We start from the raw sequence: 20,313 nt of genomic DNA, 5'->3' as shown, positions 1-20,313 counted from the left end.
TGCATTTGCAAATGAGTCATTGCGAGATGTGAACAGTGTCGAAGCCATCTGTAGAATGACTCATGCGCTGCAGATTTGTAGGCTAAGTAGCGCTAATGAGGAGACAGATGACTCACTTTAAACATGAATGGCCTCGTTTTCATGACAAGGCCGAAGCCAGGGCCGTGGAACAAATGGCACGTTCTATACTTATGTGATCCTACTCATTTTTATCTAGTGCTCCTGACAGATCATCTAAAATAAATGTGCAAGTGCTAAATGCTTTAAGAGATTTCAATATTCTTAGTTGCCACAATTATATCTAAAAATTCCTCAAAATAAGAGTTTATATATTATAGTTTATAATTCATTACATGTTGTATTTCCTGCCAAAGCAAGAGGCTTTTTATGGGGCTTTTATAGGACCAGTTATTTTAGTTTAGTTAAGTTTAGTTGAGGGGTTGCCCCTTTTTTGTATTTTTTTGGACTTGAATCTCAGCTCAAATTTTATATCTACACCATTCACAAATGTTCATTATTTTAAATGATTGAATTGCCTAAGCATCAACCTTTTCTGCCCGAGGCGAACTTTGTCTGTACTCAGTAGTTAATGAAACAAAGCATTTGATGTGGAAGAAGTCTAATTTCCCGAGTTTAGTTTAATCAAAACAGTTACAGCTCCTCTTCATCTAATCCTGCACAGCAGAAAAAGAACCATAAAACCAGGTTAGATTACAAGATGATGAATGAAATGTTTATTTAAATGCGTTGCTATGATTTTAAGTGACCCAGCATTTTTCCCCTTTGGTTTTGTTAGTTGTACCTGGAGCTTCCTGTGAGGGTTGTCGCTGCTCCAACTGGTGGCCATTTTCCTTCCCTGATAGATCCCTTCCACAGAGTCATACAACAGTGTGCAAGAATGCATGGCATCTCCACTGATGTGCCCTCCGAATTTGGGAGTTCTTTTATTTCAACTCTTGACATCGATCATCCATCACCATCAATCAACTTTTCAACCGCCGTTCACCCACCATCAATCACCGGGGTTCGTTTCGAACCATTTAGCCCAAATATCACTACGTGCTATGTGTGTGGAGCGATATTTATTTCCCAGGAAGGATGTAGGAAAGCGTGGTGGCACACTGACACCAGAAGGTAAGGAAAACGCATAAAGTCCAGGGGTGAGCGTTCACGTTACTCAAGCAACGCTTAGATTTTATAGAGGGAACGGTTGACAGAGGTGATCCTGAGGCTGCTCTGGGCTTCGGAGGACACTTCAACAGCCCCCCCCCCCCCCCCCCACAAACAACACATAATCTACTGAGGCTCAAGCAAAGAGAACCATGGTCTTTGTATCCGTGCTGGCCTGTGCATGCGATAGAGAAGCAGTCCTTTAGTGTGTGCATCTTGCATTATAGTTTTATGATAGTTTATGATAGTGAAAATAAAGGTGCTGGTCACATTCTTTTTAATAAGTAACACAAGCTGTATGTATTTCCAGAAAGTATAGATAGTGTATCTGTTGAACTGTATATACATAGTCGGAATAATCAATGTGGAAACACTTTATTTACAGTTGACCTGTGTTCACGATCATAAAAAAAAAAGAAGATATTTACAGAATGTACCAAATGATTTGAATTCACTTTTGGATTATGTCACAAAGCTGTCCCAAAAAAGAAAAGCGTAAATGCACTGAATGAAGAGACTAATTGAAGTGCATTTGACGGATTATAACCACAGCAACCGGGAAAGAGTTTTCAGTAGATCGTACACCGAAGCCACAGAGACGCAAAGAGATGATTGACACAGCAGTTGAACCTCATAGTAATAATTAATAAGGTTTTGACAAAACATTCATTAAAAAGTTAACGTTAGTCATGTTAGTCTCGACAGTGTTTTTCATCCATGTCATTTTATTGCCCTCCCGGTACTCTTTTTAATCGCTTTTGTGGATTTGCGAGTCGCTGGTTTACTTCACCCATCACTATCTCTCATGTGTCCCAGCCACTCTTCTGTGGCGTTGATCTCTCCGTCTTTGAGTCACAGTGTTTCTGCAATGGTTCTTCCTCCTCCTGAGCAAGACCTCGGGCCATGAGCTCATCCATTGGGGATCGAGTGTTATGAACCTCCTTTTCCTTACAGTTCCGCCACTTCATTCGGCGGTTCTGGAACCAGATCTTTACCTTAAGCATCAAGAGAAGGGCAGATGGTGATTATTGTAATGATTATCAACATGGGTAAATATGTAAACAGATGGGGTTTTTTTTACGCTTTGTCTTTTAGGTTTTAGAGAATAACCAGGGGATAAAAAATCCCCCTTAATTACCTGGGACTCCTTGAGACTGAGATCTGCTGCCAGCTTGTTCCGATCTGTCTTGCTGATGTATTTCTGTCTCCGAAAAGTTCTCTCGAGCTCTTTCCGTTGTTCTTCAGAGAACACGGCCCTTCTGAGGATCCCTCTTCTTGATTTAGGACTTATATCAGCAGACCACATTCGAATATTTGCCACCTCTGAAACGTAAAAAATAAAATAAATGAATATCAATGTGATAACTGGAGCTACTATACATCTGCATCAGTGAGATAATGATCACCGAGTAGCAGCTGTCATTGGTGATACGTGGAAATTAAAGTACAACTGGAGATTACGGAGGTTGTGTGACTTGAATTGAAATTTAAAGTGTTTGAAAATGTAGACCGTCTTGATTTGAATGGCACAAAATCCAACAATCAATATGCCCACTTTACCAACCGCATTTCCTATCTTTTCAACCCTAGATTATGCCTCTTTTCATCACACTTGCTTCATCACTCACATTTGATTTCTCTTTATCATTTTGTCCAATTTAACAAACTGGGGGTGACTAAAGAGAATAAAAAGCCACTTGAACTGAGAAGAAGCGATTTGGTGAACTGTGAGGACCAATCCCACGCTACTTCACTCACAGGTGCAGGCGCAACAAAAGTCAAATGGAACAATTGATCAGATCTATTCAATGTTGCCTTTTTAATCTGTACGACAAATCTGCACATGGACCACCTCTAGGGAACACATAACTGGTTTGGACATGCTTTTCACTTCTCTATTGGGACTCAATGGCTTTCACTTAAAGAGCTGATTACCGGGTCATTCCTGGGCAACGTGTGTGTCTGCGCTAGTGGGCCAAACACAGAGCCCTGGGGGACACCAACAATAGGGCCGTTCAATGGAAATGCCATTACTCGATGGCTCAGTGGCCCAACACTAAATCTTTTCACTTGCAGGTATGAAGCCAGTTTGTATGAGAAGATGAGCTCGAAAAAGTCTATAAAAGTCACTTTCATTGAATTCTTTATGTCCTAGTCAAGCAGCCTCCAATGGGGAGGAATGAGAGTTGAAGGACAGCAGAAAAGAGGGGGGGTTTGAGGACGAAGCTCTTTAGCCAGACAATGGTCGGGGGATGTTCCTGGACCAGCCCTCTTCTGTGGAGAAATGGGCGAGCGTTTTGTGCTCGGCGGAGTTCATTGCTGCAGTGAAAAATTGCAGCGAGGTCGCGTGTGGATGGTGGAGTGAAAGTGGCAATTGGTCACGGCCAGACCGGGCATTGTTGTGGTGCCGGGCACTGTGGGAAAGTGTCAACCTACTAAAAAGACTCGAGAGACCCGTGGGCCGAGGGGATGATATGTTTTCTGATTTGCGCTATTTTAACACAACAAGTTTAGATTGCACAGATATACAGTATAACTTAACCAATAAGCAGTCGGATAGTACCAAAATGAGAAAGCTGTGCGTCTTTGTTTATTTGAGTGTGATAAAGCCCCTGCACTCTACTTAGGTTATACAAACTTTAAAAGTTCAAGCGAAGTTTGGAGCAAAAATTGAGGAGCAGTTACATGTTTTCTGGATGTTTTCCATTCTATTGACAACCAAAGGTGATACTGCTGAAGGAGAGGTATGATTTGAAAGCATCTTTGTTATTCAGAAGGAGGAATTCCCAACTGGTAATAATCTTGACATGACATGAGACAGGATGTTTTTGTTTTTTTTGCTAGAATATTTGCGCAAGTTAAAGTGTATTTTGGGAAGTACAATATAGGGGGCCTCTGGAACTCTGGAAAGCCTTGCTGCCCACCCTTCTTCCTCCATCCTAAACAGCCGTGAATGTTTATGAATAGAGCCGTGCAGAGTTGAACGGAGAATTAGCTATTTGGCATTGCATCGGTAATTAGCTGTGGAAAGCACGGGGGACCCCGCTGCTAATGCTTAGAGAGTAGCTGAGGCATAGCTGATGAGGCATAAATCACTCACTGGAGAAAACAGGAGGGGGGCTGGACCCACCGCAGCACGCCAGCAGATACGGCGGGCTCCGCAGGAAAACACTGCTCAGTACACCTGCAAAGAGAGACGGGAACAGTCAGATAGGGTCATGTGTTTCACAGGTGAGACAGGTACAAGACGCCATGGACTGTAGCCGGATCACCGCCGGCTTTAAAAGGCATTTGGATCCTTGTTTTCTATATTTTTTCAGCAGTGTTAAACTTTAGGTAATCAAGGGTTTAACTGTTTATATTATATATTTTAATGTTTGCTTAATTATGGTTTGGCTCTAATAACACACACCATAGTAAGAAATAATACATAATTGTACTGTTTACACAGGTTAATATTCATTTCATTTAAAAATGTCGAATTAATCTGCAGTCATTATTGTTTCAATTTAAAATATTACTTAAAATGTCATTTGATTTCTGAATAATTTTAAATTTTTTAGATTATATGTCATCACATTACTGAGAGCGAGAGACTTCCCCATTGAACCAAAACTTTTTACTGTGTTTTCAAATGTTAAGTCCTAAAACAGGCCTCAAAGAAACAGCTTCTTTACTCTGCTAGTGAACAGAAACACGTGCTCAAAAAAAAGCAAGGGAAATTCAATTTTTTATCATTTCTCTGGATTCAATTATTTTATACAAGGCAGTGCGTCAGTGACTTACGAAGTGACATACAATCTTTTAATGCACTTTTAAAACTATAAATAATTTCCAGGCACAAAATTTAAAATTTCCTAAACAAATTAAATGTAACAATATTTATCCTTTAAATGAATATAGCGTTTTATTAAAAAAAGCAAGTAAATAAAATAAAAAATAAAAATAGCTGGCTTTGTGTACACAGTGTAATTTAGTAGATTCAAACATTCCAAATATAATGTTTCATTATATTAAATCAGTGTACCTGAGTGTGGTAGCAGCGGCCCTCCTAAATCTTTCCCCTGCTGGGGGCTGTGGGCCTGAAAGGCTCCGTGCTCAGAGCCCCAGCTCCTCCTCGGGCGTTCACACGCGGCCCTTCGCAGGTGACGGACCGAAGGTGTCTGCGACTGCAGCAGATTGTCGATGAGAAAACTCTTTCCAGAGTTCCCGAAGCCGGGTGGAGCAGGAGGAGAGCCGGCCATATTCCTCCCGGCGCAGCTGTGAACTGAGACCATCCTGTTCACACACAGTGACCCTGAACACTCGAGCTCAGTGACACTAAATTCTCCTTTAATCCCTTCTTGAGTGACCAGGCCAACTTCATTAAACTCGGGAGGAAAACAAAAGTTCTCTCCGCTCGTCCTCTTTGGGCCTGCACTTTGCTGCGGGGCCGTGCGCTGATTGGCTGAGAGGCTCTAATGTGCTTCTCAATTCAGATAAGGCCGGGGCCTTTCTGGAGTGGCAGAAGGTGGGTCTGGCTCATTCATTATGTCAACTACCCTATTAAATGATAGACACCAGAGACAATGAACTGCCGGCCAAAGTTTAACACGCACCAAACACTCTTCTCCAGTAGTAAATAGTTCTCTCTTTTCTCCAGCCTCCCATTGTGCCTCATTCAAACCCCCGGAGTTCATTTGCAAAGTGCTTTTTCTGTTTCATTTTAGAAATGTTGTTCACTGGAGTGTTTTCTTGAAAAAAAACAGACCACGATAGTGAAAATAAATATATATGGGTTGTCAAAGTAATGTAGTCCAATTTAACCTCAAAGATAAGCAATGGGGCAAGTAGTACATTTTCTCCCCCTTACATTCTCTTATAGATGATTGAGTTATCTTTGTGGATATTTTTTTTCATTTCATATTCAATTTGGGGGACTTTTCTCTCCAGTTATATGCAATAATGGGATGTATCAGTATTTCCATTGCAACTCAGCTTTCTGGTATCTAAAATATTTTAAAAGCAAAAAAGTGAATGTTTCAAACAGAGACACATTTATTGCATTATATTGAAAAACTTGAATTCATTCAAGGATGAAAGACAACCTTCCCACTCATTACGTGTTCCACTTTGGTAACTTTTAATCTGTCATTGCTTTTATTTGACCTTTACAGAGGGGCTTAAAACCTCTCTCCGGGTCCCCATTGAGCGGTCATGTTGCTCCACAGGCATCAGACTCAATCACTTAAATGTTTATTCAGTACCAGTTGTCAGTTATGGGGTGAGTGGGGGTGGGGGGTTTGCAACTGTAGAAGAAATCTTTGACAGACGTGCATGCAGGGATGTTTATGTACAAACACGTCCGATGAGAGGCTTGTGTAACCTTTCACACTGCAACTAATGATCCTCGGCATTAGAATAGAAAGGTCCAACAAGAGGGGCGACAGACCCGGAGTTCAGGCACAGTAAACAGGCATATCCACACTGGTTGGAGGGGGGGGGGGGGGGTGACAGGGAGCTCCGGTCCGCGCGTGTAGATACCTCATGCTGAGCATGGAAATTGGCCCAGACAGCTCGGCCTATTGTGCGACGGCCAGGGAGCCAAAGGTTGCTTGTAATCAAATTTGAGGTTTTATTCCTCTGGACTGGTGGAGAAGGCACAGCGCTCTGTCACATGATGAGTGTTAGCAATGTGCAGCTATCTACTTTTGTTTAGTGAGCGCGTGTTAACATGCTCCACATGGCCCGGGATGGTCCCCCCACGGCGTTTTTGTTTGGTGGAGAGTCATTCGTTCATATGACAGAGAGAAAACCAGAGGCGGACACCACACGGCTTCTAACAACTGTGTGCGTTTTTTAAGCTTTGAAAGGACGCTGATTTGTGTCCAGGTACGTTTTTTATGTCATAACACTGGGAATATTTATTTAGCTCATCCTTAAGGCCTCTCTGTCCTTTTACTTTAATTAGCCGTTCAACAAAAAATAATAATGTGCAGCAAAGTTTTTACAAGCACCAAAAAAAAAACGAACAACCCTCTCTGGGTTTGATTGATTCCTGTTAGAATCACGTATTTGTCTGTGTTCACAGACATTCTGGGTAGAACCAATCTCACACGACTGCTGTGCACATTTTAAAAAGGCACGGCCAAGAGCGTATCATCATTAAGATTCACCACTTCGTAATTAGCCAGATTCCAATAGAGCTCTCCAGGAGAGGGAGGTATAATTAGGCTATTCTTAAAAAGTGGGTCCTGGAAACAGCCTCAAGCAAGTTCATTTGAATTTATTTGATGTCCATCTCTTTTTAGAAATGGAGGGGAAAAAAACAGGGGTGCCTTCATTCAGAATCCTCACAATAGGCCTCTTGAAAGCTGGCACTCTGCAGACCGGCTGAGATCCCTTTTCTCTTCTTTTTTAACCCCACTGAAGCTCTTAAAAAGATACCGGCCCATTGCACACGCAATAGATATTCCACCACTCGAACTTAATATCGTGAATGGAGGGCCAGGCTCTATGAATCAGGGGGGAAGACAATGCGCTTAGCTTAGCAGCAAACCGGCACTTTGTGTGCGGTGTCTGTGCCTCAGAGGAGGAAGTTTCTAATGTGAACCTCGCAATTGTGCGTCTATAGAGTTCTAATGAGCTTCTGTGTGCCGCGTTGAATGGCTGCAGGCCATTCACCGCGAGGGCCCAATGAGCCAGCTCACTGCACACATTCACAAAAGGGTCCGGGGAGTGGTGGGAGTGGCTGTGTCGGGACACTGCGCTGTGTGGGCAGTCCATAAAAGATCAACGTATACGCATAACCGCGCTTCTGTTAAGTGTGGAAATTAAGCCGGTAACATTTAATAAACATGTTCTTCACTCGGTTTCAGCCCGCTGCCAGAGTTAATCTGGTGTTTTTATTGTTAAAAAAAAAAAAAAAAAGGAAAAAAGGAAACGTTTCCATGACTCAATCCAGAGTGGATGAACGGTAACATGCCTTGATCTTTGCATGTGTTGAGAAAATGGAGCTTTTGCAAAACAAAGATGTGAGACTGCCCACCCGCTGACCTGGGAGGTAATCAGAGACAAAAGTTTAAAAAAAACTGCCTCTGCAGCATGTTAAAGTAATTTACTTGTTATGGACAAAGGTCATTGACTGAAAATACCACATTAATACTTTTCATTTAATTTAATTTACCTAATATCAACTTCTACAAGACATGTAGTCATGTTGGTAAGGGCCAAAAAAAGTTTCCTTTCTCTACTTTGGCATCAATTAAAGTATTTGTGCATTGCAGGCTGAGAACACTTGATACTTATACTCATGCATACATGACATTACAGTTTGACCTTTGAGAGAGGCCCCACAGTACAAAGTCTATTGCTTTTCTATGTCAACCCTGTTTCTGCAGTTACTTTGTGGCGTCCCATCATCGTGGAGTCTTTAGCCCTGTTGTGGTCCAATGGCGACACTCTCTGCCGCACCTCAGTATTGAAAGCATTTGGTATCGTCGCTGCAGTTCACTTCCTCGCACACAAGATGGCGCTGAGCAAACGAGGACCTCATCCTTGCAGCTCTACAACACTGAGTTAAACTCAACTTGTGACATCACTAAAGCTTAACAATTAATCACGATGAAGTTATTGAATATGGGAACTGTCTGTTTTCAGCTAAATCTAAATTACAGCTATTAATAGGATTCTTACTGGTCTCATTTAAAAGACGATGCAACAGATGTACGCCGGGGTTGGAACACAGAGAGTTTGTCTGCACATGATTTCAACACTGGCACAGCTACTGCGAGCAATTTATTTTGGTCCAAGGTATTAGTGTGTCTATATGGAGCCTTCATGGCCATAGTGAATATGCCTCTGAGAGTTTATACATCAGCCACCTGGATCTAGTAAGGACTTCTAACCTTAACCTGAGAGATTCTGTTTGCATTTTTTTACATGTATTACTTTTCATTCTTGGCGGGCCATATACTTCAAAAAGGCTTATTTTCCCAGATAGCACTGTAGGCAATGTAGGCATTACAAAGTAATGACATACCCTGGTTTGGTACCCAGAAGAAATCTAGTTTTATTAAAAATGAATAGAGGATTGGGAGGCTCTAACATGCAGCAGATGTGACTCTCTCTGCCACTGCAGAGCCATCGCCTGCCTGGTTTTATTGAGTTTAGCCGCCCATTAGCTGCACACCGTGGACCCGAGCAACAGACAAAAGGCTTATTTGTCGAAACACATCAGTTTGGCACGAATCATGATTAAAATGTGTCATTGGCATTAGTAGAAACTGGATTCAAAGTGAAGGGAGAATTGATACGACATATATATATATAAATAGGTGTTAATCTGGAGTACAGCACCACCCAGAATCTAGAACTATTATCATATCTGCTGGCCTCCGATTCAACAGACCAGCAGAGCCAACAAAACACTTTCCCAGTGATCCAGGGATGGGGGGTTTGTTGTGGACTTGGGACACGCCATTACAAAATGGCTGCGATTCATGTCCATCTGGCAGGAGCTTGATTAGCATTCAAGCGAGATGCAACTGTTTATCCTTCTCTTTAAAAAAAAAAAAAGAAAAAGAAAAAACATCACTGTTATGGCATGGCTGCCGATGAATGGTTATGTCTCACAAGAGTGACTGGCTCCATGGGTGAAGAAGATGTAAAAAGGCATTCAGAAATATTCAAAGCACAGAGCATCTGTGCTCTATAAAAAGGAACTGACAAGGCTGAGTCACTCCGACCGCCAAGCACACATTCTCATACCACCTGCCAAGGAGCCAAACTTCAACTTTACTGGACAACTAAATGAAAGAACCAAGTGGTGTGCTCACAGGAAGTCGTAATTATGGTCATATTAACATTTCAGCATCTATGGAACACCACAACCTAATTCTTTAAGGCCGTTGCTATTCTCCCAATCGACCTCAACCTGTGAGGACATTTTTAAAGAGGAGTAAATGAGGTCTTTCACGTCAAACTGGAACAAGCGCTCACGACCAAATGAGATTTCATAACCTTTGACTCTAATGGTGGACAACCCTCCTCAACTAGAAATATTAGTTCATGCTATTATCTCTTTTAATATATTAAAGGTAAGAAATATATAGGAAAGATAAGATATCTAGAGATAATGATACCTCATTTGACCAGGGGTAATTGTTTAATATCCCAATTAAAAATAATTTTTCGTTGAGTTTGTCTGGCAACTGTACAGGTCTCACATTTGTGCCTCACAAGACATTACTCTTATCCCACGTCCCCTTCATTAGCCCGCTTCGCCAAGAAAGCCCCATATGACTTTCATTTGGAAAGCATTGCTGTCAGGGGTCTCCTTAAAGCCCCTTACTCCTGCTGCATTAATCTTCAAACCGTTGAAAAATAAAGGTCACACCTACATTTTTTTTTTTTTTAATTCATCAGAGGCCCTTCTCCGGCTCACTCAAGAACTGAAGCATTTTCTCCTGAGCAAAGGCCCCTTTTTCCTTATAACCAAGATATACACAGTACTTTGAGAGCATGTGGAAGTGCTATCTATATCTGTGGGACCAACCATTTGTGTTGCACTATGATAAACCTTTCGTGAGGTCAGAAGCTTATGGCAGAAAAAAAAATCTGTAAATTATTTTGGTTTGTTAAATTTGCATTTTAATCTAAGAACCCAATAATCTGAACATTGGTAAACGTTTTCCTGTAATTTATTATTATTGTAAAAATGTTGAATTCTGTTCTTGCCTATTTAAAAAGGTGGTTGTGGTGGTCTGGGGAACAAGGCTCGTCCATCTTCTGGAGGCTGCGGACCTTCCTGTGAACTTTCAGCGTTTAACTGGAATTAATAAACTCCCTCTCCCTCTCAATTTTAATATTGCCAAATTAGTTGCTTCGTGGAAACCCTCAACGCGAATTTATGGGAAAATATCGATCCGCACGACATTGATGTCTCTCAACAGGGACGCACTTGTCCGTCCGCCCCCGGCTGAAGGCGCGCCGCTGGTGATCGATTCGAGGGCCCCGCTTCGGATCCACGCGCGCGTTCTTATCTCGGGCCACAAGGGGGCTTCATCGTCCTTCTGTCTTTCTTTCCCTTACTCCTCGACAGGTTTCTCCCCTCCCTCATACCCTCCCCCCCCGCCGTATGAGCGTCTGTTCCGCTGGTGAGGCAGCGGCAGCTCGTTCCGTGCGTCCTCCGGTAGACACCTGTGCCGCCGCTGATGCCGCCACTGCTGCTGCTGCTGATGGCGCAACCCTCGCGTTACGTGGAATAATTTGCAACCCTGTCACCTTGTGCTCCTTCTATCCGGATTAGATTTTTGTTGTTGTTGTTCTTCTTGTTCTTGTTCTTCTTCATCCGTGCACCACCGGGCGTCTAAAGTTGCGGTGATGCCTCCGCTCAGCCTTTGGGATTGGTAACAGCCTCCCGCGCAAGGGTGATCCATCATTCGTGTTCGAACAGCACTTGTCTCTCGGAAGTGGACAGAACAATGGACTAATTTTTATTTTTATACATTCACCATGGAATTATCTCAGCTGTTTGTGTTTCTCGTCGTATCTTGCGCCTCCTCAGGTAGGACACCGGGCTGTCACTGATAACAGTAACCGTCTCCCGCAACATGTAGACGGCCGGATGAGATACACATCATTCCGTTCGGTGTTTTGTAAGATACTTACTGCCACCTCGGCTCCACAGACATAATCAGACCCATTTGCTGTAGCAGCTGGTTAACACCACAGTAACCTTCCCAAATCTTCACTTGACACCTGCAGTTAGATTTCTCTTCACAGCATCCCAGGTGTCCTTGCCCTGCTGACAACAATGACCCTCCTTGTTTTTTGTGTTTGTTAATCAGCTGTAGGATTTGGGGTCGACCCTGCCCTGCGCATCAGTCCGTTCGATGAACTAGCGCTCGGAGAAGGCTTTGATGGAGTCACTCAGGTCCAGGGCTTCCACAGCGAGTCCAGAGCTTTCCACTTCCAAGGTACGGTAACACACCGTCCAGAGGTGGGAGATGAAAAATGGGTCCCAAAGTGCTTTCAATGAGAAGCGATTGTCGCAAATACTGTGGTCCCATTCACATTTTGTTCAGACAACGTGCAAGTTTGCAGCCCGTTGAACCCCAAATCAGCTCCTCTGGTGAGAAAACCTCAGATTATCTGACAGTAGCGGAGCCTGATGTGCTTGGTTCCTACTGTCCGTAGCACAATTGTGCATGCGGACTGTCAGCGGGGGGGGGGGGGGGGGGGGGGGCATGCGGTGCATTTGCAGTTCTCTTAATGGGACTTGGCTCCGGGGTTATCAGAGTGCCACCTGCCATGAACAATAGTCGATGTTAGGTCTTGGTGTAAAAAAAAGGGGGGGGGGGGCGGGGGCGAGCACGGGGGAGTGATGGGTAAATCACTCAAAGAATCATGGACGGATTGAGCATAATCCCATTAGGCAGAGACGTTCGCGGCGATGCGTGGCGTGAGTGAGCGGGCCGCTCGCATTTCGCAATTCCCATTGACGATGATCTTCTGTAGCTTCAAATCGGTCTGAACACCACAATATGAACGGGTGCGAAGAGTTGTGTGGCATCATGGCGGGATGAGTTATGTCATCCACGGCATTTGGGAGATGTCACGGCTGCAGTCGTACTTGACTCTTATTTGCTCTGTTTTGTTACATCTCTGTCATTTTAGATGTCAGACTCGTTGCGATCCAAACGAGACGGTCAACCCCCCCCATCACAGCATCATAACCCAGCCAAAAGTAGCAACGTGGGGGGGAAGGGTGTTGGGGGTAGGGGGGGGGGGGGGGGGGGGGCTGCTTTTGTTTCCCAAGATCAGCTTTCCAAACCAAAGACGTGGCAACATTCAGATTTTCACCTGCAGGATGTCAACGTGGATCGCACGAAAAAAAAACAGAAGTAACAACGTTGTTCTGGGTCAGAGGAAACAGCAGAGTTCTTTGTCGACATTTTCCCCCCTCCCCTCCTCGTTCCCGAGGTCTTCTAATCTCCCCGCACAGCCGAGCTGAGACAGGCAGCACTTCTGGAAGGGAAGCAGCGACTCCAACACCTCTGTGAAGGCGGCCCATTTGATGTCCTCTATCTATAGACGCCGCTCAGAAGTGCCGTGCACAGGCAGGTAGCGGGAGGAAGGGTTGCAGTAAAAGGGAGGGGAGAGAATGGGATAAACAACCACAGTTACAGAAAGAAACTCACAAAAAAATGAAAATCCCGACTGGCACGCCGTCGCCACCGGTCTCTGGTTTTCCTCCCTGCGTTACTTTTGCTGCAGTTACCCGGGCGGAGGAGGCGACGCTTTATTTATGGCCGAGCTCGGCTCCGTCCTTCATTCCTCATTCGGGATGTCTGTGTTGAGTCGACGACGCGCGATGAGGAGGAGGAGGAGGAGGAGGCAGGGAGAGGGCCGTACCCGGGCAAAGCGGACCTGGGCTTCTGATCAGAAATAGACAGGGGAGAGGCACATGCTGTAAAGATGCACTGAGACTGAGGGAGATATGTATATATATATATATATATATATATATATATATATATATATATATATATATATATATATATATATGAAGAGAGAGAGAGAGGCTTGCATACAAAGAGAAGGAAAGCAAAGAAGAGGAGTGCGGAGCGGAGCCGCCTGCCAGCTCTCTGAAACGCTGCGCTGCTTCCACATGTAGGGATGCTGGGCTGGCTGGGACCAGCAGATAGGCCCTCGGTGACATTCCGACGCTCATTAGATAGCAGCCAGAACACATCCACGGCCGTCCCCTCCACCGCCCGCCCCCGGAGGGGAGGCTGTTATCTCTGGATGCTGGGTGGAGGCGGGAGGAGGAGGAGGAGGGGTAGCTGCTGCGAGCTGACAGGGAAGAAGCACAGGGGGGGGGGAGTGTAATTCCCAGTAAAGGAACGTGTACATGCGCGGGGATAAGCAAAATTTGGTGTTCTCAATGTCTTTGTGGCTGCGTCTGCTGCCACTGTGAGAAAGAGAAGAGCAGTTAGCAGTGGAGGGGGGGGGGAGGGAGAATCGCTGTTTAGCGACACCCCTGCTGATGCTTTGGTAGGTAGCTGTCAGCGCTACATAGCGTGGCATTAGGCGAGGTGGACCTCAGGGGGGGGGAGGGGGGGGGCATGATGGAGAGGGAGAAAAGCCCCCGGGCTATGTTCCTTTCATGTCCCGATGCCAGGTGAGGAGGCTGAGCCACGCCACGAAAGCACCACATCATTAGCACTTCCCCCCACAGTTTTTAATATCCACACATCCAGATATCTATCTGTCTCTGTAAAAAAAAAAAAAAAAAAGCGAAGGGGGTGCCACACCCAGGAGCCCTCCCTTCCCTTCCCCCCAACACACAGTCTGCCTCTCTGGCTACAAGCGCATGGACCAGACTCATTTTGAAGTGCAAACAGCACGATTGCTAGAAGCATCCTTTCAGCTGCAGAGCAGGACTCCCCTGTAATTGTATCCGTGTTTGTGTGTGTGTGTGTGTGTGTGTGCACCCAGTCGGAGGCAGCCTCTTTCTCAGACTGTTTGAACACCACCACGCGAGGTGTTTCACTGTAACTTGTGCTGATTATGTCCCTGAATGCAGCGACACTGGAGTGTAAGAGGATGGAGGAGACTCATTTATAATACAGCAACACGGCGCGTGAAAGGGGGGGAAGGAGGGAGGGAGGAAGGGAGACATGGGGGAGGATGGGGGGGCGGCACTATGTGTGAATGTGAGTCGTCTGTTATCCAGCATTAATGGGAGTGTAATAGTGTTTGCACAACAACGGCAACAGTGTGCTTCCACCGTAGCGGCCGCACTTGTTACCGAACTGCACGGCACTCTGGAGGGTCGGCCAGTGTGGAAGGATGTCATCTAATAGGTGGACCGGCAGCTTTGTTCTGAAGAGGCCAGATGCGGGCGCCTCCGCGTGAGAGCAGCTCTGCTGCGCTGTGCCGTGTGTGTTTTCGAGCAGATTCTCGGGGAGCCGTTGACGTAGAGAATTATTCGGTCAAAGCAAATTAAAAGCAAAATGTAATAAGGTCGAAACACTGACGGTTAGTGTAACCTTAATGCTAGACTTTAAGCTCTCTTTATACTGTAAGGTGCTTTGAATAGGAGCCACAAAAAACAATCACACGTCGGATCGAGGGAACTTATGATAAGTATATTTAGCCGTTGGTCTCAATGCAGTTTGTTGCATAATGCAATTTGAAAGGCAATTAAAAGTGGAGAAATGGGGATAGTTTAATTAATACAAAAACACACAACCTGGTTGTTTTCACCCTTTAAACCCTTTTCTAGTCCTTTAAACCATTCAAAATAATAATGAGCACTTACGTGATTTTGTATGAAAAATCGTGTGACCTACAAGAGAGAACTTAAAATAGTGCGTTAGTGTTAATATTAAAGCAGCCAGGCCCAAGACTCACTCGATCCTAAGAAAGCACTAAACGCCGCCCATAGTGAAACTCGAATGAGACGCTCTGGAGCAGATCAAAGCTTTGAGGATCCGTTTGTAACAAATCTTTTCACTTCCATTTGTATTCTCTAAAACCTACGTTCTCTCCCTCCAAAAAAAACCAAAAACAAGGGTTGTTGTCATCATTGCTTGTAGAATTGCCGGAGACGCTATAAGCAAAGATGCTCAAGGGTGGCAAGGATATTTCATGTTAAAGCTGCTCCATTTATCCGAGGAATAAGTATCTGAAAACAGTTGCCTGCTCGGGTGCATTTTGCCAAGAGATTCAATATCAATGCAACAGATGGGAAAGACAAAATCCACAGTCTCAAGATGGATTTCAAAGTTTAGCTGGAGTTAATATTTCTGCAGTCTTCACAGGACAAATCCATTGTTCCAAAGTTACAGATTTTTTTTATTATGGAATTCCCCTGCGGGCCTCCTCGGTCTCCTTGCCGAGCCGCAGCATAAGGATAGTAACACAAGCGATAATTTGGTAAAAAAAAATATACCCAAATGATTTGTGTAACAGACTGAAAAAGTCTCACATTAGTTATAGCAGAACTTTAGTGCTTTTGTGCAGAGGGAGGAACGGGCATTTTATCCTCTCATCTCTTACATTGCAATGACTTTTATTGCTTTGACGGTGGTATGGTCCACGTTCATTTAAGGTGTGTAAGAGTATTATAGGTCTAACAGGAGGCTTTAAAAAGTACAGAGGGTCATTGCTTCGTTTTCTCTCATCAAATGGATTTAGTTCTGCACAGTGGAGCAAATCTCGTACAGAACTTTTAGGACTCAATGATAGATCAATGTTTTTAAAAAAAAAATCATTTTATGGTGAATCACATTTTAATCCGGTTAAAAAAATATGGCATCTCCACATTGATTATCCCACATTCTTCCACATATGCCATCATTTGTTCTTTCTGCTGCTGCACGCCTCAAAAAAGTTACCCAACCTTTTTTCCAAACTGTTGACTGACATCATCCCCAACCCCCCCTCCCCCCCCCTGCGGTCAAAGTCTGCTGTGCGCGCTGCTTTGCGAGGCGAGCCTGATCCGGTGTTCCACGCAGCAGCGCCGGTGACCGTGGGGACGCTTCCTTCCCCCCCCCCCCCCAGGGCAGTTATGCGGTCTGGCGGCTGGAAGGCTGTCATTAGCTCCGTGTGTGCGTGTGCGAATGTCAGACACGCGGCCACCGGGGAGGTGATCTGAGAATTGGGGAGAAATTGCTGGCCAAAGCAGTCCTGGAGGTGCCCTTGGCTCGGTTTTTGTATTTGTTCCAGGAGAGTGGACACGGTGGGGGGGTTGGGGTTGGGGGGTGGGGGGGATGCAGATGGACGGAGCCGGGTGGAGCGTTCAGGAGCTCCAAGAACTAGCTTTTGGGGCCGGTATGTGTGTGTGTGCACCCCAATCACTGTGTTAGCCTGTGCTTCTGCATATTTCTGTGCTTGTCTTGATTGAGTCAATATTTGATATTTGAAGCAATAGGCCAGTGTGCCTTGTAGTGTCTGTGTGTGTGTCTGCCTGTGTGGCCAACTACACCTGTTTGTGTCTATGTGCGCTGTGCATTTGTTGACAGTAATGACGGGTTGGAAGTTTTTCTGCCGGTGGAGAGTTTATCATTACTCTAATCCCTCCGGAGAGAGATATCCTCTTGCCTAAACCTCCCAAATATATCCCTTCCCTGAAATCAGGCCCGGCAGATAAGTCACTTTTCAAAGAGAAAACCCGACCACACTTTTGCATCGTTTGGCTACGTGTTTCTTCTTCCTCTCCCGATTGGATCACTGCGTATTTCAGGCCCCTCTTGGATCTACGTGTTTAGTGCATCTCGTGGCTCCCCCGTAACTGGTTCGAGAGATGCCTCATTTGCTAAATGTCATTTAAAGAGTTGTTGCAAAGAAGTAAGATGTGTTATTTTCTCCTAGCAACCCACCAGAGACCAAATAGAGTTCTCATTATTCACACACAAAAGTGTCAATGATCGTCATTTCAGCATTACTGTTGTTAGCTTTGTTGAAAAAAAAGGGGGGGGGGGGGGGGAACTCTACCGTTTTTGGACTTTGTATAAATACAGTTTGAAGGGAAAGCAGTGGGCGAGAGAGGGATTGCGTCAAAGCCGGGTGCATCTGGACTCCCGAGCCATGCTGCAGGGCACCTGTTCTAAATGCTGATGTTGTGTGAGCACTGGATTGGTGCAGCGCTGGCAATATGCGTCCAATAAGAACACAGTGAGGGGATAACAGCTGTACGAGGAGGGGAGGGGGGGGGGTCAAACAAAATAAGACCACATTAGAAGGTTTAAGATTAGGAATAAAGCCGAGGGATGGGGAGCGTAACCATTAAAGCACAATGTACCCGGGAGATGAGATTAGGATACGGCCAAAAGCTGCACTTGCTTCAGATGCTACCGAGTCGGAGGCCGCTGGGAGATCTCCAGTGAGCTGGTGAAGCTCGTATGTCTCAAAAAAACGCTTTCCCACAATCAGCCGGTCCGCATAGCCTGGTTGTATAAATGTGCCGATTGGAATTTTATGCGCTGGATCATCATTTTCAAGCCATTTTGTGTCAGTGTCTCACATGGGAGTGGTAGTTAGGAGCAGGTGGCTGCCCCATCCAGGCGCTGCCAATAGGTAATCGACCAAAGGCCCCCCCCCCCCACAGCGGGACCACATTGATTTGGCAGAAGGGAATGCCGGCCCAGCACAAACTTATATACTGCTCTTTCATGAATGTTTTTATGACGCGGTCACGTGTTCTTAATCCTCCGGTGCCTGTCAAGAGCGGCGAGATCTTTTTTTTGCTTTTCACGCGGGGCAACCAAACACAGGCCAATCTCATCGCTCCATCCGAATGAGAAGATGTCTCCACCCTCCAATCCCCCAGAGTCCCATTTGAAGCAACCTCATTCCCTTCCAAGTATTAAGACTGGTGATGAGAGTCCTCCACTCATAGATCAAAGGCTCATAGCCGCCCAACCTGGGAGCTGCCCGCTGATGCAGGTTTTTTTCAGTTCTCGCCATCCACCCCCCCCCCCCCCCCCCCTTCTGCCAAATCCTGTCAGAAGGGACCCCGCCCTGACACCTGCTCCCACTGTGCTAATTTCGCTCATGATCGCTATTCAACACATGCCGTGGCAATAGGTCGACCACGATCATATAGTCGTGGACGTTGTAAATCCTGTTTGGCTCAAAATACAGAAGGCCAACACCACAGAGCAATTTATTAAGAGTTATTATAATTAAATAAAAGACACAGAACTATGGCTGTGATTAAAACTCATGGTCATTTGGATCCAAACAATAATAATTTCCTAACATTTCTGAGATTATTGTCAGCAGTGCTCATTTGGATTTGGTTATTAAAGTGGGATCCGTTGATGGCAGCAGATTATTTCTGTGCAGAACTCCTGTTACGGTCATTCGACCATCTGTCCCACCTCGGCCAATGTCACTGGGTCCCTAAACTGGCGCTGCATCTATTACCATCTAATCTGGTGGGCATTTTTTTCGTTTGGAGAGACATTACTCAAAACGTCAGTAATGAGTAGTGAGCAATGAGTAATGCCCTTCCCGGATGGGCCTGAAGGTCTCCATGAGGAAAAGGCCATTGCTAGCACGGTAACATTTCGAGTGGACGTGAAGAAGAGCTTGAAAACATTGCATCCTGTGTAAGCCGCGAGTGCACTGCGAGGGCCGGTCCTCGCCCTGACGTTGCTCGGTGTTTTCACGTCGCTTTTGTGTTAATTGGTTGCTTACCCGGCTTTTGGAAGTCATCTTAATACACAGAGGACGCTGCCACGCTGGTTTCCTGGAGCGCCTGAGTGTGCCGCGGCATCTTGCGTTCATCCCGTAGCTGCAAGTGAACTCTTTGATGTGATTGCTTCTGAGAAATAGCATATTTTATTGATGCCTCCATTAAAGTAGCGTAGACGACTGTGTAGAGTTGGAGCGGAAGAAAGGGGGGGGGGGGGGGGGGGGCACAGGCACAATGGTGCAAACAGGAGCTTACCAGCTAACTACACAGAAAATGCCTTCCCATCCTTAACAGTACCATCAGCCTTCGGCGTCCTCTCTCCAAATCCTCAGCTTCATGTTTTTATTCCTGCACTGAATCCACTGATGAACAATGGGAGAGCTGATACAAAGTAACACGCTGGGATACAATATTCGGTAGCAATACGGTATCTGATGAACTCGTGAAAGGGGGGGATGACTTCAAGGTTAATTTGAGCTCAATGACCTGGAACGCTCCAAAGCGTCCTCGGCATTTCTTTAAGGAGGGCGGTTACATGAACCTTTTTATCAAAACGGTTTTGGGATCAAAATTGTCAACCGCCTTTCAAACCAGTGCAAGGTAATACTAGCAAAATGTTTTGTGGGTTAAGTCTTGATTTGTAATTCATGAATTCACATCAATACATCAAATATTTACAGCTTATGGCCTGTGAAATCCCAACCAGAATGTTCCTGTTTCCCTTAATTCCGAAATGTCAGTACCATCTCAATTATGAATTGGCCTTCAATGGTGTGAATAGTACAAATTATAGAAGAAACCTCTCACAGTCCACATGGGGAACCTTAGAACGCTCCAGCTGCTTTGAATAGCACCTCACACGGTGGCTCGGACGGGTGAAAGACAGGCAAATTATTAAACGCTTTTGGGGATAAAAGCGCTTCATAAACGCAGGCATTTACACAATATCCGAT

General features: G+C 45.1%; 2 protein-coding genes across 2 annotated transcripts in view; one reads left to right on the top strand and one right to left on the bottom strand.

Annotated features, from left to right (window-relative positions):
• Window positions 1-1,352: 1,352 nt before the first annotated feature.
• On the bottom strand, window positions 1,353-5,860 carry dbx2 (developing brain homeobox 2). The gene is made up of 4 exons (XM_037451790.2): window positions 5,198-5,860; window positions 4,271-4,354; window positions 2,309-2,493; window positions 1,353-2,165 (listed from the first exon to the last, which is right to left on the bottom strand). Exons 1-4 carry the CDS (start codon window positions 5,445-5,447, stop codon window positions 1,974-1,976), a joined length of 711 nt encoding a protein of 236 aa, XP_037307687.1. The 5' UTR covers window positions 5,448-5,860; the 3' UTR covers window positions 1,353-1,973.
• Window positions 5,861-11,286: 5,426 nt separating this feature from the next.
• LOC119195586 (protein kinase C-binding protein NELL2) overlaps window positions 11,287-20,313 on the top strand; it is a 62,429-nt gene continuing 53,402 nt past the window's right edge. The window contains exons 1-2 of the mRNA XM_037450622.2: window positions 11,287-11,716; window positions 12,000-12,128. Coding sequence (XP_037306519.2) covers window positions 11,665-11,716; window positions 12,000-12,128 — 181 coding nt within the window. The 5' untranslated portion in view covers window positions 11,287-11,664. The remainder of the gene's footprint in view (window positions 11,717-11,999; window positions 12,129-20,313) is intronic.

The sequence above is a fragment of the Pungitius pungitius genome, chromosome 6 (genome assembly GCF_949316345.1).
Source record: "Pungitius pungitius chromosome 6, fPunPun2.1, whole genome shotgun sequence".
Lineage (NCBI taxonomy): Eukaryota > Metazoa > Chordata > Actinopteri > Perciformes > Gasterosteidae > Pungitius > Pungitius pungitius.
This window is presented reverse-complemented; position numbering and strand designations above follow the sequence as displayed.

Coding starts and splice junctions, on each gene's coding strand:
- dbx2 (XM_037451790.2), bottom strand. CDS start 5,447: ATGGTCTCAGTTCACAGCTGCGCCGGGAGGAATATGGCCGGCTCTCCT. Junction 2,494..4,270: donor CCCCCCTCCTGTTTTCTCCA/GTGAGTGATTTA, acceptor TTTACGTTTCAG/AGGTGGCAAATATTCGAATG. Junction 2,166..2,308: donor TCAGTCTCAAGGAGTCCCAG/GTAATTAAGGGG, acceptor TTGATGCTTAAG/GTAAAGATCTGGTTCCAGAA.